Genomic DNA, 14,661 nt, shown 5'->3' on the forward strand with positions numbered 1-14,661 from the left:
TTTGCTCATTGGATGGAAGCTTTGAAAGTTCCAGCAGGGGTGGGGTTATCCAGGGCAACATTTCTGGATCCAGCTATAGCTAAATAGATGACCCTTGGGGAACTGGTAGCCCAGAGCTGTGGGTTTGGGTTTCTTCTGGTAATGAATGTCATGTCCAGTCCAGGGGTGACTGGTATTCTCTAGGACTTTCCAGTTTCTAGAGAGTTCCAACATAGTAATAGGCAGCATGGCTGCCACGGGCTGGAAGTCAAAGAGGCTTCAACAGCATCCAGTTAGCTCTCCTCGGGCTAGGGACCAACCCTGGCTTGAACTTGTTTAACTTTGAAAGAAAGGATTTGTGGCCAGAATACAGCTCAGCTTTGGTTTTCCTGTCTGGTTGACAGGAAATACTGCTGTTCCTAGACCAAGGGAGGGAGAGGAGTCAAATCAGTTCTTTGATTTGTCACTCTTTGGAGTGGTGGAGCCGGGGCTCCTGTCCCAATTTGGATGTCAGATCTGTAGCATCTCCTGTTAGTTAATGGGAGTTGACAGGTTGTGGATTGTGTTTCTTTAAGAGGCATTTTTACAATGTTGTGTACAGCAAAGTGACTCACTTATATATATATTCTTATTCATATTTATAAGAGGTGTTTTGTAACGTGACAAGCCAACTCCCAAAACCATGATCTCAATAAGGAAAACAAGGATGCGGGGAGAGAGCAGAATCCTGTTTATTAATGGCGTTCCTTTTCAAGACAAAGAGACATGAATAAGGGAGAAAAAATAGGGAATGAGCAGTCTGGTGTTTTCTTCAGCCCTCAAAGTGAATGTGCTTTCTTCCCTTTTATTGCCTTTTACTACATCCCTTTGTATATCCAGACTTTTAATTATAGATTCCATATTACACAGAATGGGCTTGGTCAGGGTGGGCATTAGAACCAGGCTGCAGGTGCAGCCATGTTGGTGAAGCGAACAGTCTAGCCATCCTGGAAGAGGTGACGTTCCCGAGATCCAGTCCCCGGCTCCAGGATATTGGCTGGAAAAGGAGTTGAGTTTTAGGCTTCTCGAAATTCCCATAAACCAGTTGGAAGAAAACAGCTGGAACAGGATAGCAGGTTCACCTGGGAAAATCCAAACCTGGCTGATGTGCTGACAAGCAGTGGAGAGGAGGAGGTGCTGCTGGGAGCAGCTGCCTGAAAAGGAGAACCAGGTAAGAGCCCCTGGGCTGGAGGTTGTGCTCACTGAAGGGAAACCGGTGAAATCCGTGGCTAAGTTCCTTCCGGTGTACGTATCTAGGAAGCCAGTGTATGTCCCCCAGGTCACCAAAGTGACCACGGTTCACTTCCAGGTTACTCTGTGGTTGGTTCTCAAGGCACTGCACTCTGGACAGCCCAGCACAAAGCCAGAGAAACTGCCGAGGACTTGGTCCTGTGAGAAGCCACCTCTTTCTCTTGCCATGGGGAGAGCTTGATATTTTCCTCCCTTACAATTTTGCCCAAGGGCAAGGGTATTAATGGCCCAGTTTTTAAAATTCTTAATATGCTAATCCCATCTGTAGAGTAGCTACCACTTCAGCAAAGAATTGCCTAAAGCTCACAAAGCTATAAACTCAGAAAGACTTAAAAACTAGAGCAGATGATAGCCCTGAGCTAGGACTGAAGACAGCTGAATTCCATCTCTAATATTAGAGTTGCAGTGTATTAACTCTTGGGCTCTGAAGTCTGGTTGCCTGAGTTCAAAATCCTGGCTCTTGTTCGTCACTGGTAATTTTGGGCAAGTTACTTCTCTTAGCCTCAATGTCCTCATATATAAAACGGAGATAATAATAGCTTTAACCTCACAATATGGTTGTGAGAACCAGAGGAAATAATTTATAATGCACTTGATCTCAGGACCAAGGGAGACTCAGGTGCCAGCAGCCCTTATCTACACAGAACATGTGACCAGGGCTGAATCTGCAAGATGCAAAAAACCCAGCTCTTCCCTGGACTGCATGAGGGTGGACTTCGCGTCTCACAACTGCTTCCCACCCTGAGATGTGTCCTCGCCGTACAAGCCAGGGTGAATAAAGAGGGGGCACGTGACCCCAGAACTGGGGACACAGTCCAGTGTTCAAAACCAGAGAACGTACCTTAATTCTGTTGTCACCCCAAGTGAGGTGTCATCCCCTCCCTCTGGTACTCGGTGTCTCTAAACTTGGGACACTCAGTACTCTGCCTGGCAGGATTGCCCCCATGGTGGTGTTACTTAAAGTGGACCCTTGGGCCATGACCCAGGGGTGCTTGTTAAGAGGGTTCTCAGGCTCCTGCTCCCCTGATCAGCAGCCCACCATGGCCCACCAACGAGTCGGACTATTTAACAAGATGGTTCTTGTGCACTCAGGTTTGACTCCCCAAAGCAAAATAACCCAGGGAACAAAAGGAAACTGTTGAGACAAGTATGTCAACTGAGTTGAATTAGCCAGGTGGGTCTGAGACCAGGCTCTGAAGGCTTGGGGAAAGGGGGCGGAGAGACGCTTGTTATAAGTCCGATGGATAGACCTACCTTGACGGTGTTTCCCTTCTCCCAGTGAGGCTCAGACGCTCATGAGGGCTGCCTCGCCACTTGTTAAAGCCCCAAACAAGGGTGATATCATGGGGCAGCACCCATTTTTATGCCACACACTGACTGTCCTGTGTCACCAAGCTGGTTTATAAGCCAGCTAACTCTCAGGCCCGTTTGCCAGGCTCCATTCTGCACACCATGAAACTGAGCTTTTCTTTGCTCAAAACAGTTTTTCTAGCCTGAGGAGGAAACCCAGGTAGGCAAGAGGAGTTTGCCAGCCTCTACATTGGATGCACAGTGGAAAAATCATGTTAGGAACTAGGACCCTCTGACTCTCTGCTGGGTCATGAATGGGCAAGACAGAGCATCCTTCAATTTTGAGGTTCGATAGTTTGGGGTTTACTAAAGGCATGGGCTTAATTAATACATCCCTACACTTTCCCTGAGAAGGGGATAAACAAAAATATTTTCTAGTTTGTTTCTCAGGTAGAGAATTGAATTGGCCAACTCATTCCCAGACCAGCTTGGAGAAGCAGGCTGAGGTGGACACAGGACTGACGGCGCTGGGCAGGCCCCTGCTTGCCTTCTCTGGAGGCCTTCCCAGCAGACGTCATCACCCAGTGGGTAAGTGTCGTCATTGTTCCGTTAGGTCAAGCTAGGGACAAGGAGCCTGAGAGCTTCAGAACCAGTGCCTGGGTGGCTTAGGTCATAGGCTCTGAGCCCACCTGTCTGGACTGACTGGCTCTGGGTGACTCTGCCGTGGTTTCCTGAGGCGTGACATGAGGACAGCAGTAGCACAAAGTGCCGTTGCGAGGCGTGAAGGCGTAAGTTGGAACGTCTGGCACTTCGGGAGGACATGCACGTTAGCAGTTCTTAGGTCTGTCTGCCAGCATAGGTCCTGGCCATGCAGCTGTTTGAGTTTTGTTGAGGTATGGAGTCAATCACCTCTCTCCTTCAGTATGTTAAAATTCTCATAAGGAAGGGGCAGTAAATACATGTTGAATACCAAAGGGCATGGTAACAAATAGGTTTGGTTTGATTTCTGAAGGGACTCTAGCAAAACATGGTCTGCTACCATTTGAAAATATCTCAACTTGGGGGACTTTCCTGGTAGTCCAGTGGCTAAAGACTCCGTGCTCCCAACACAGGGGGCCTGGGTTCAATCCCTGGTCAAGGAACTAGATCCCACATGCCGCAACTAAGAGTTCGAATGTCAAAACTAAGACCCAGGGCAGCCAAATAAATAAATACCTTTTAAAAAAAAAAAAAAAGAAAATATCTCAACTTGGGAAATGAAATACACCCTTGCTGGCTGGGTCAGAACCATTAGCCATGACCTTTCTGGTTTCTTCACCCCGTTCTCCATCCCGGTTTCAGTTCATATTTCTTCAGTGCCTTCCTGATGACCTGCATTGAGCTAGCCACAGAGACACTGAGAATCATCCTGTGTCTGCCCTATGTTTCCTGCTGGGGCCTGGTTACGATAAGGGTGGAACCTTGGTATTTACAGGGCCTCTTGAGCAGGGGTGAGGTGGGGACAGACTCACCTGCTGGCTCCATGCGGTCTGATGACTGGATCCAGGGCCCACGTGCTCTGGCTCTCCCTGGCTGACGTGTGTGCCCTGCGTGCGCGCACACACACACACCCCCAGCAGGACGGGTGTGTCTAGAATAGAGCCAAACAGGTGGGCCTGGACAATTCACAACCAGCCGAGCCAGTTCCCTCCCGTGCCCATGCGGGATGCCAGCTGCACCAGCAGGCCCAGGTCTGACTGCCAGGCCCCATCTAGGGTTGTTTTCCTCTGATGTCCATTGCACGGGTGGGGCCCTTGTACACCTACAGCCTCCTCTGGGCCAAATTATCCAGCACAATCTCTGCTATTAATTTTTTCCAGTAAATTAAAGGCCAGAGGGGGAAAGAAAAGGAAACAAAGAATCAAGGATCCAATGTTAAGAAACCTGTGCCAGAACCTTCCACTGCAGCGCTGAACATGGTGAGGGTTTGAGCCTCCTGCCAAGAAAAACAAAGCTGACAGCTCCACTGCAGGCCCAGAGGGAAAGGTAAGCCCTTCACAAGCCGGTTCCTGCAAGGCCTCCATGAGCCATGCAGAGTCTGGTTCAGAAAATAACCAAACAGGCGTGCGAAGCTGCCGCCCACGCCCCCGGGCACTCATCAGCAGAGAGGAGTCCAGCTGGCACTGTGGTCCCACGCACAGGCTTGAGAACCTCATTGTTTTGTATCTCCCGGAGGCATCAATGGCTGGGAGGTGGCAGGGACAGATCTGGGGCTAAAGGACAGTGGCCAAAGGCTTTGGGCCAAAAGGCCACAGCAAGGCCAGCCAGCTGAGAGGAGGAATGTCACGTCCACAGCAGATACCTACCGCAGTGGAGACTTCGGGTACAGGAACTCTGGGTCAAATGACCTGACTGTTTCCCAACCAGGAAGTGAGTCCAGGGCCCTGTCCTTCTCAGAGAGCTGCCGTGAGCCTTTCAGCAGGCCTTCTTTCTACCTGGTAGCTCCCACGAGCCCAGGTCTGGTCCTCAAGTTTGCCACCGCACCCCAAGCACAATGCCTGGCCTGTCACAAGTACCCCACGTATACACAGGAGTGTGTGGGCCAGTGGACTCCGGCTCTCTGGTGTATGTCCATCTCTGAGCACTGATGGGTCAGTCCTGGGGTCGCCTCTGCATAAGTTCAGTCCATGGGTATTTGAGTAGCCTATATTCTCATCCCATCACTGTGTCAATCACTGGGGAGGTTCGGGGCAGCTGATGAAGCCTGGTCCCTGCCTCCAAGAAGCTTAGAGTAGGTGGAGAACAGATTTATGCACATGGCACAAGTGTGCTTGTCCAGCCTACAGATGCCAACGGAGTTCAGAGGCTGGGGCCCTCAGTCCAAAGAGGGTTGGCATGTGGGAGGGGCAGGGAACAGGGCCAGGTCATCACTTCTCAAGCTCTTGCTGTGCTCTCCTTCCTGCCTTTCCCCACCACAGTGCCAGCCTTAGGCCCCTGGTGCAGCCGGCAGAGGGGCAGGGTGGAGGCTATGGGAGGAAGGAAGGTGGGCCAGAGCCTCTACCCTGCACGGGCAGCGGATGGCAACATGGAGTCCCCCATCCAAGGTAACCAGCACACGCAGTACCTTTTATTTTGAAAAGAATTTAGTTGTGACCAAAGATCGAGAAAGGAGTCTACTGAACCCTAAGGTACCCATTTTCCAATGTCGACAATTACCAACATGCAATATCTCTTGAAAGAAAAAGAATAGAAAAATGCATTATTATTAAAAGAAAGAATGGGTATGAAAGAGGGACACAGGAGCCAATTGAAAGAGCTCCTAATGGCCAAATCTGGAACAATTTGAGCAGTAAAATAAACAACACAGTATTAAAACATTGACATATAACCCAAAGTATAAAATAATTATTCATGATATAAATGATTGAATGAATAAATAAATAGAACATAGATAAACTTCCCAAACAAAAGAATTGCCAATAATTTATGTAGCTACTCCACCCTCAAGGATGTGGGGTCTAACTCCCCACCCCTCAGTTGGGCTGTGCACATGGGCTTCCTTCTAAAGGGAACAGTGTGGAAAGGGGAAGAAAGAGGAGCCTTATGGGGGGACACCTCACAAAGCTCAGCCAGGGGGCCAAGGTTAACAACATCAGAGAGAAGTCATGTTGATAGCATGTACCATTGATAGGATGGGATGAAAAGGCACTTGACCTTTGTGGTCTTTCTCCCCAAAACCCAGTCTAATCATGAGAAAAAACTGACGCAAATCCCAGTGGGTGGGCAATCTACAAAATACTTGATGGGTCCTCTTCAAAACTGTCAAGGTCACCCGAAGCAAGGTAGGTCTGAAAATATCACAGCCAAGAGCAAGCTAAATGTCATGAGGTAATGAGGTATCTCGAATGGGATCCTGGGGCAGAGAAAGGGCATAGGTGAAAATGAAGGAATTCCAAATAAAGTATGTGCTCAATCATGTCCAACCCTTTGCAACCCCCCAAACTGTAGCCTGCCAGACTCCTCTGTCCATGCGACTTTCCAGGCAAGAAACTGGAGTGGGTTGCCATTTCCTTCTCCAGGGGAAGTAAAGTATGGGCTTTAGTTAACAGATCAGTATTTGCCCTTAGTTATGATGAATGTACTATATTAATGTGAGATGCCAACAAGAGGGGAAACTGGCTAAGGAGCAGAAGGGAACTCCGTGAAAGTTTATTATTTAAAATGTATTACTGTTGTTCTTTCTCACAGCTATGTGTCTGCAGAGGGCAGAGAAAGCGTCCCATCAACCTGAGCTGGTGATAAGCCCTCCGCCCGCCTGCCTGGTTTTGCTGTTGGACATGCCCAAAAAGTAGGAACGAGGAACAGTAGCTGCTGGGCCCCGTGCTCTGAACCTCCTGCATCAGCTGGTAAAATGCAGAGCCAAGGTTACCGCTAGGAAGTGAAAGAGGATGTCCAGGAACCAGTTAGGTGTGCCAGGCTGGAGTGGAGAGGGCTGGCTGTGGTCAGCTCCCGGGAAGACTGACTCACCATGGCCTTGCCTCTGAGTCATGCAGCGTCACACTGCACCGGGTGGCCCACACGTGGTGCAGAGAGCGCTGCTTTATGCCAGGGACTGACAGTTGGGGGGTGGCAGGGGCGCTGGTCAGAAGGGTAAGGTGAGCCTGCCCCCGCTCTTCATCATCACCATCCTCATCCTGGTGAAAGACGAGAGCAGGCATTCAAGGCCTCGGTCGTCCACCCTGGAGGAAACTCATGCACATTTAGTCTGCTCCCCACCCCAAGACCACCCATTTCAGAGACTGGGAGTGGTGGGAGCACGTGGCCTTTGGAGGCAGCAGACCTGGGTTCAGGTCCAGACTCCACTACTTGATGGCTGGTAAGTCCTGGGTGAGTCACTCCAGCTCTCTGACCTGTTTCTCCAGCTGTAAAATACAGATAACACACCTGCCCCACCCACCTCATGATACTGAATCAAGCATCAAATGACGAGAGGCAGTGACCAGGAGGCTGTCTCCCTTGGGTTCTTATTTGGATGGAGGTGGCAAGGACAATCAGCATTCTTTTTTTTTTTTTTTTTTTTGGCTGCCCTGGGTCTTAGTTGCAGCATGTGGGATCTAGTTTCCTGACCAGGAATTGAACCTGGACCCCATGCATTGGGAGCACAGAATCTTAGCCACTGGACCACCAGGGAAGCCCTGACAATCAGCATTCTTCAGGCAGCAAGTGAGGGCTTCATGATTCAGGGGCTAATCTGGGATAGAGTTTTGTGTGTGTCAGGACGCTTTGGGTTGCAAGCAATAGTAAATAATCAGTCCAACTCAAATTGGCTTACCCAACTGAAAAGTCCAGAGGTAGATCCAGGCTGCAGGAGCAGTGTGACAAAGCTGTAGCCGTGTTTCTCAATAAGTCTCTCAGGGAGTCTGTGTGGACTGGCCTCTAAGACAGGCTTCCTTCTAGGTAGGAAAATGGTTGTTGGAGTCCCAGGCCACACATTCCACCATCCCTAACAGGAGAGGGCTGCTTTCCCCAGTCATCAGATGTCTAGGGCTTCCCTCTCTTTGGTCTATTTTAGGCCACATCCTTGACTCTAAATCAGTCACTGAGGCTAGGACAAACTATGCTGATTGGCTTAGGCCTGGGTTATTATTAAACCTGAACAAGTTGCTGAAGCAGAAGGATAAATTAAAATGATTGGCTTGGGCCAGTCAGGACCTGGCCTGGACGGGGGTGGGGGGACACTCACACAAGCCTTTTGACTGCCACAGCTGGGGAGGGAAGGAATGGATGCCACAATGTCCACGACAGGCTTCTAGAATCCATCATCATGGAGAACATAGTGATTTGCATTGCTAGCATCCATCTCCCCCTTTTAAGAATCCACCTGCGATGCAGGAGACCCTGGTTCAATTCCTGGGTCAGAAAGATCCACTGGAGAAAGGATAAGCTACCCACTCCAGTATTCTTGGGCTTCCCTGGTGGCTCAGACGGCAAACAATCCACCTGCAATGCAGGAGACCTGGGTTTATTCCCTGGGTTGGGAAGATCCCCTGGAGAAGGGAATGGCTCCCCACTGCAGTATTCTGGCCTGGAGAATTGCATGGACAGAGGAGCCTGGCAGGTTATAGTCCATGGGGTTGCAAAAAGTCAGATACAACTGAGCAACTTTCACACACACACTGCTAATTTGTACTGAGGCTTCATTCTGTCCCCATTCTTCGTCTTTGCGCTTCTGATGGAGCCCCATTTCCCACTCATGGGAGGAGCATGTGATTAGTCAGGGTACTGTAGTCTCCTGGCCATGGGATTGCGTCTCAGAAAAGCACTTGTCTTGATCAAAGCCAGTGAAATGCAGTGATACTCACTGGGAAGGATGTGCCTGCTGCTCTTGTCTGCTGAACTTGACCCTAAGGGTACATAAGGTCTGGAGCTATTGCTGCTGCCATTTTAGAATCGTGGAGAGAGCCTGAGGCCAGAGCCGATACAGAAAGATGGAGAGAAACCCACTAAAGCCACTCACAAAGCCATGCTAATTCCTGAACGTTTCAGTTTATGAGTCAACACAGTTCCTCTTTCTTTAAGCCAGTTTGGGTCCGGTTTTCTGTCAGTTGCGACAGTTCTTTACATCATACAATTCTCCTTCCTGTTCAAGGGCAATGAATGACCTGAGCAATGCACATGGGTGGTTAAAATGTTTGCGCTGAACGTTAACAAGTACCTTTTGTCATTTAACACTAACATCATGTACATGGAAAGCATCCCAGCCATGATAGATGTGGAAGAATGTTGAATGGATGGGATTTAGTCTAGATTTAGGGGTAGGCAAATACAGCCCATGAGCCAAATCTGGCTCACTACATTTTCATAAAGTTTTATTGGCACATAACCATACTTTGCAGCTGTCTTGTACTACAATGGTAGAGCAGAGTTGAGTAGTTGCTTGCAAAGCCTAAAATATTTATCAATAGCATTTGGCCACCTGATGCGAAGAGCTGACTCATTTGAAAAGACCCTGATGTTGGGAAAGATTGAAGGCAGGAGGAGAAGGGGACGACAGAGGATGAGATGGTTAGATGCCATCACCATTCATATCAAGCCCTATTCAGGAATAGAGATGCAGAGTAGAGAATGGACTTGTGGACACAGTGGGAGAAAGAGAGTGTGCTACGAATTGAAACAGTAAGTAGCATTGACATATATACACTACCCTACTGTGTGTAAACTAGACAGCCAGGGAGCTCAGCTCAGGGCTCTGTGATGGCTTAGAGGGGCGAGGTGGGGGGCAGTGGGAGGGAGGCTCAGGAGGGAGGGGATATGTGTGTACATGTAGCTGATTCCTGTTGTTGTACAGCAGAGACTTAACATTGTAAAGCAATTATATTTCAATAATAAAAGCAAAGGGGAAAGCTCTCCAGAATAGAATGGAAAAAACATGTGATTCAAGCCCTCCCATCAGTTTTTGGAAAGCAGAGTTTCCCATATTTATCCCAGAATGATATGTCCTGAGTCTTTGTTAAGAATGTCAGCACTGTTATCTATACATCTGACTTTTGAAGCCAACGGATTCCATGTCTACCAACAATAAGCACACTTAGGGCACTGAAGAAGCTCCATTTTTAATTCCCGGGTATCAAGCTCCTGCCAGAAGTGCAGCATAGTTAATACTGATGAAAACAGCCAGGGCTATATAAGCCACCACCCTGCCAGGAGTTTATAAACTCCACTTCTCTGCTAAGTTAAATCACCAGGAGTCAGCATATCAAGATCCAAGGTTAGACCTCCACGGAAGGCCATCACAGAAATGTTATTTAATAGTATAGCCTCTGCTTTTGTGTGAGGTTTTCCAGAGATGGGGCTTCATGGAGGACACTCCTGCATCATTACAGCACAGTGGCCATAATCTAACTTGCAACTTCTCAGAAATTATACCAGAGGGCAGTTTAAGAACATTGTTGACTTGTATTGTCATCTCAGTCAAGTTTGCACTGGCTTATCCACGAGGACCCCTTTCTGCTCATCTGGCAGGCTTCCCAAGTTACATAGCATTCAAGATGGGTCTGGGATAGGTCCCAGGGGGATGTTGGGGCCCATCTGGAGATAAGAGATCTGTAGTCAATTTCTTTATTGATAGAGGAAATATTTGGGGCAACCTACCTTGAATGCTGTGGAAGTGCCTCTAACTTAAGGATCCATGATAAATCTGAGGACCCACTTGGAATGCTCTCTAAGTCAGGAAATCCTCCAGACCCAAACGGGAGCAGAGAGGTCTCATGGACACACCAGTATAGACTCTCCTAAGGTAAGAATATCAGTGAACCATCCTCTTTTTTCTACCTTGCCAAATTTTCCTACCCTTTGGGGCCTGGCTCAAATCCTCCCTCCTTGGTATAAAGCCAGTATAGACTGAAGCAATCCTTTCTCTTAACCACACCAATTACTACTGCAATTAATCTCTTAATACCTTGAGGCTACTAGTGTTAGAGGGTTGGCCTTTCGTTGTAGTGATGGGAGGGTGCATTTCAACATGTTGCTTTGTAGCCTGAACATTTGTTAGCCTGGCAAAAACAGCACAGGGACAAGAATTACATGCCAGGATGTGGACCTGGTCGATGCTCTACCTCTGCAGGCACCTTCTTCTTTCCCATCAAGGAGGGACAGGCCACAAAGCACCCGCCTTCTTGGCTTCTCCTTGGGAGAGGCTCTCTGACCAGGTGAGGAACACCAGGTTAGCACATGATTCCAACCTGCCCCTGCAACAGCTGCCCTGCCTCTCGCCAGGATGTCACCCCCTGCCGAGTTCCTGCGTGAGGACTCAGGAACAAGGTCCCTGCTCATAGCCAGGCGAAGGAGACAGACACACAGGCCGTGAAACCTGTGTGTGTGGAATGCGGGACAAACTGAAGGGCTCCAGGGAGCTTGGGGCGCACAACTTCTCCCCTTCCTTGCTAGGTCCTCCCTGTCCTCGACTGGAGAAGGTGTGGGCAGGAGGAAGCCAAGTCACACCTCTTTGTAAATACTGACTCGCCCAGTCTGGAACAGGAGGAGACAGGTGACCCACAAGCAACTTGCAGAACTAACGCTGGACACTCAGAAGGCATTTTCTTGGTACCAGTCACGAATGAGAGACATCATAGAAAAGGTTATTTTTTTATTATTTCAAGGAGGTAATACATAGCTCAATACGCCAAAGCACTAGGGAATTAGAGGCAGCAGATGGCCAAAGTTTTTGAGATGAGCCTTAATGCTGCATCTCTGGGTCCCCATTAGCCCACAGCCCATGGCTGATTACAGGAAGGACAGACCAGCCACATGGAGCTTGCTGTGACCATCGGAGTGGACAGGTGAGCCAACACCACCCCTACTAACCAAGAAAGGATTGTTCCGTGTGGGCAGCAGGGTCCCTGCCTGTCTGAACACTCTGGGCAGTGCTCAGCCCTGCCCTGGTAGCGTCCAGCTTATCTAGCACTAGGTTTTCTTTCTCTGAGCCTGGAGTAGGCAGGATGTGAATAAATCCTGAGTCAGAAATGAAGGTGAAAGACTTAGTAGTGTTAATACTCGGGGTCAAAGAAGACAACACTGTCTTTCAGAAGGGTGAGCAGGGAGTTGGGGCAAGAAAGACGGAAACAGCCTGGCCAAGGGCTGCAGGCGCTGCCTTGCAGTCTTCAGAGGGGCTGTTCGGGGCACGTGATGGGGTGGCTCTGGGGCTGCTTCCTCTGGCTCAGAGTTGAACGAGAGATTCATTTTCCACTCATAATTGGTTCCTGGGTCTAAGCTACCACAACTGGGGCCGAAGCAAATCCTGCCCACGCAGCAAGCTGGCCTTGGAGATGTGTGGTCAGTGCCCAGTCTGGAAAGGGAGGGACTCACACCTCCCAAGCCCTTCCACCCCAACCCTAGCTCCTTCCACTCACAAGTAACCAGGCTGGGAGGCAAGAACCTTGGGCACCTCTGAGTGAAGCTCCACCACGTTTTTTTCCTGGAGAGTTCATTTTGGTGAGACTCAAAGCCCCTGCCTACGCATGGAGCAGACTTCTTTCCACCCACAGGAGGCCATCTTCCTGGTGACGCAGTGGTGGCACACGTGAGAATCGCAGCAAAAGCTCTGAATGCTGTAATACTCAGACGTCATTCATTTCAATGGACGGCCGCGCTGGCCAGCTGGCGGGGCGGGGCTGCTGTCCCAGCATGCACTGCTCCCCAGCCAACCCTGGCCGGACCAGACCTGGGTCCAGATGCTACACAGCTGGTAGGCTTCTGGTAGGATGGGAGTGGAAAGAACTTTTTAAAAAACCACACCACTGTGTTCTCTAAACCAAGAGCCATCAGTTCTGTTTAACAAAAAAAGACAAAGAACCAAGCTTCACAGCGGCCAAGGCTTATGCAGCACAGAATGCAGTATGTATCGACATGTATAAACCTTGGTCTGACTGGGGAGATGGGTAAACATAGAGCTGCGGGACCCCAGGTCCCCTAGTCAGTGGCAGGCTCTGCTGATGCTTCATCCTCATGCTCCTCGAAGCCTGGAACCGGCTTATGCAGAAAGTACATGGTAGCCTGGATCACCTTGTCTGGTCCAATATTGTACACAGGGTGAGTGGGCTGCTGCAAAGAGAAGAACAGATGCCAATCAATCACCCCATGGTCCTTGGACATGTGCATGGCCTTTCCCCATTAAATGCACTTGTAAGAATTTAACAAGAAATCAGATCTGCACATGGAGATTTATCTTACAAGGCCCTAAGGTTCAACAACAGGGTACTGATAAAAACATGTTCTGGCACATGGGACACAAAGGAATTATAGAGCCATTAAAAAAATGTACTTCCAAATATTTGATGGATGACATTGGCAAATACTTAACATTAAATGAGGATAACAGTATATGTGATATCCCAAACTTACTTTTTAAAGTGTTTGTAAATGTGATGTATATGAATAGGCAAAACTGGAATATTCCAAAATAGCAGTGACATGACTATTTAAAAATTTCTAATTTATATTTTTATATATATTCTAATTATTAAAACAATGAACATGCATTTATATTTATAATCAAGAAAACGGTACACAACCCTAACATTTAAGTAAATGTGTCAGACCATATATAAATTATTTTATCCCACTGCACCACAGAGACTCTGGTTTGAGACAGGGTCCAGTCCTAGGCCAGTATTCAGGATTCTTCCACTCTGGGACAATGAAGAAGGGGACATAATTGCAAGAGATTTAAAAACTTCAAAGAAAATACCATGACCAGCTTCATGCCAAAATATAAAAATTTTGATAACCTGAGCAGCTTTATAGAACAATATGAATTTTCAAAGTTGCTCAAGAAGAAATTCTTTAAAACCTATATGAATGAGTTAAATAACAATTGTTTATTCTGCTACAACCACCGCCCCCCACCCCACCAAATACTAGGTCTACCTGTTTTCTCAAGCAAGTGTTGGCTTATAATCTCTAACTTACACAAAATTTTCCAAAGAAAAAACAGGGTAGGAAGATAGCTATTTAATTTTATGAGGCTATATTATCCTGAAACACAAACTGGAAAAGAACAGTACCATAAAACAAAAATTTAGATCAATCTTTCTCATGAACACACATGCAAAAAAAATCCTAAATAAAAACACTAGCCAAAAATACCAGCAAGGCAAATCCAGCAGTGTAATAAACCAGCACGCGCACACACACACTCTCTCTCTCTCTATTATGACCAAGAGGGTTTATCCTTCTAATGTAAAGTTAACATCCCAATGTGTATTAACAAAACATATAGAGAAAACCTAGATGTGGAAAAAGCATTCAATAAAATTTAACACCAGATTATGATTCAAACAAAAAACAACTCAGCAGACCAGGTAAAGAGGGGAATATCCTTAACTTGACATGAAATATTTATCAAAACCTCACAGTCAGCATCTTCCTGAATGGTGAAATTATGGAAGTGGTAATAGAAAGTGTTCAGATTGTAATGGAAAGGCTTCCATAATTTCACCTGAAAAATATTAAGGGAAGCCTTAATATTAAAGTCAACTGTCTCCCATTAATATTACATTCAATGCAATTCAATGTAAAAAAAATTCCACTAGCTTTTGTGTGTGTGTGTTTGTGTGGAACTTGATA

General features: G+C 47.7%; 1 protein-coding gene and 1 long non-coding RNA gene across 4 annotated transcripts in view; one reads left to right on the forward strand and one right to left on the reverse strand.

Annotated features, from left to right (window-relative positions):
* The first annotated feature begins 88 nt into the window (after positions 1–88).
* Positions 89–7,398, forward strand: LOC133066121 (uncharacterized). 3 transcript variants are annotated; one of them, XR_009695082.1, is made up of 4 exons: positions 89–3,147; positions 4,419–4,584; positions 5,517–5,642; positions 6,787–6,887. It is a non-coding gene; the product is annotated as an uncharacterized LOC133066121 (long non-coding RNA). The 3 variants fall into 3 exon arrangements; XR_009695080.1 differs by lacking the exon at positions 5,517–5,642 and having other exon boundaries at positions 6,787–7,398; XR_009695081.1 differs by having other exon boundaries at positions 4,419–5,642.
* A 5,440-nt stretch (positions 7,399–12,838) lies between these two features.
* Positions 12,839–14,661, reverse strand: part of FNTB (farnesyltransferase, CAAX box, beta) — an 83,720-nt gene continuing 81,897 nt past the window's right edge. The window contains exon 12 of the mRNA XM_061156869.1: positions 12,839–13,137. Within this exon, the coding sequence (XP_061012852.1) occupies positions 13,006–13,137 (132 nt within the window). The 3' untranslated portion in view covers positions 12,839–13,005. The remainder of the gene's footprint in view (positions 13,138–14,661) is intronic.

This window comes from Dama dama, chromosome 12, assembly GCF_033118175.1.
Source record: "Dama dama isolate Ldn47 chromosome 12, ASM3311817v1, whole genome shotgun sequence".
Taxonomy (NCBI): Eukaryota; Metazoa; Chordata; class Mammalia; order Artiodactyla; family Cervidae; genus Dama; species Dama dama.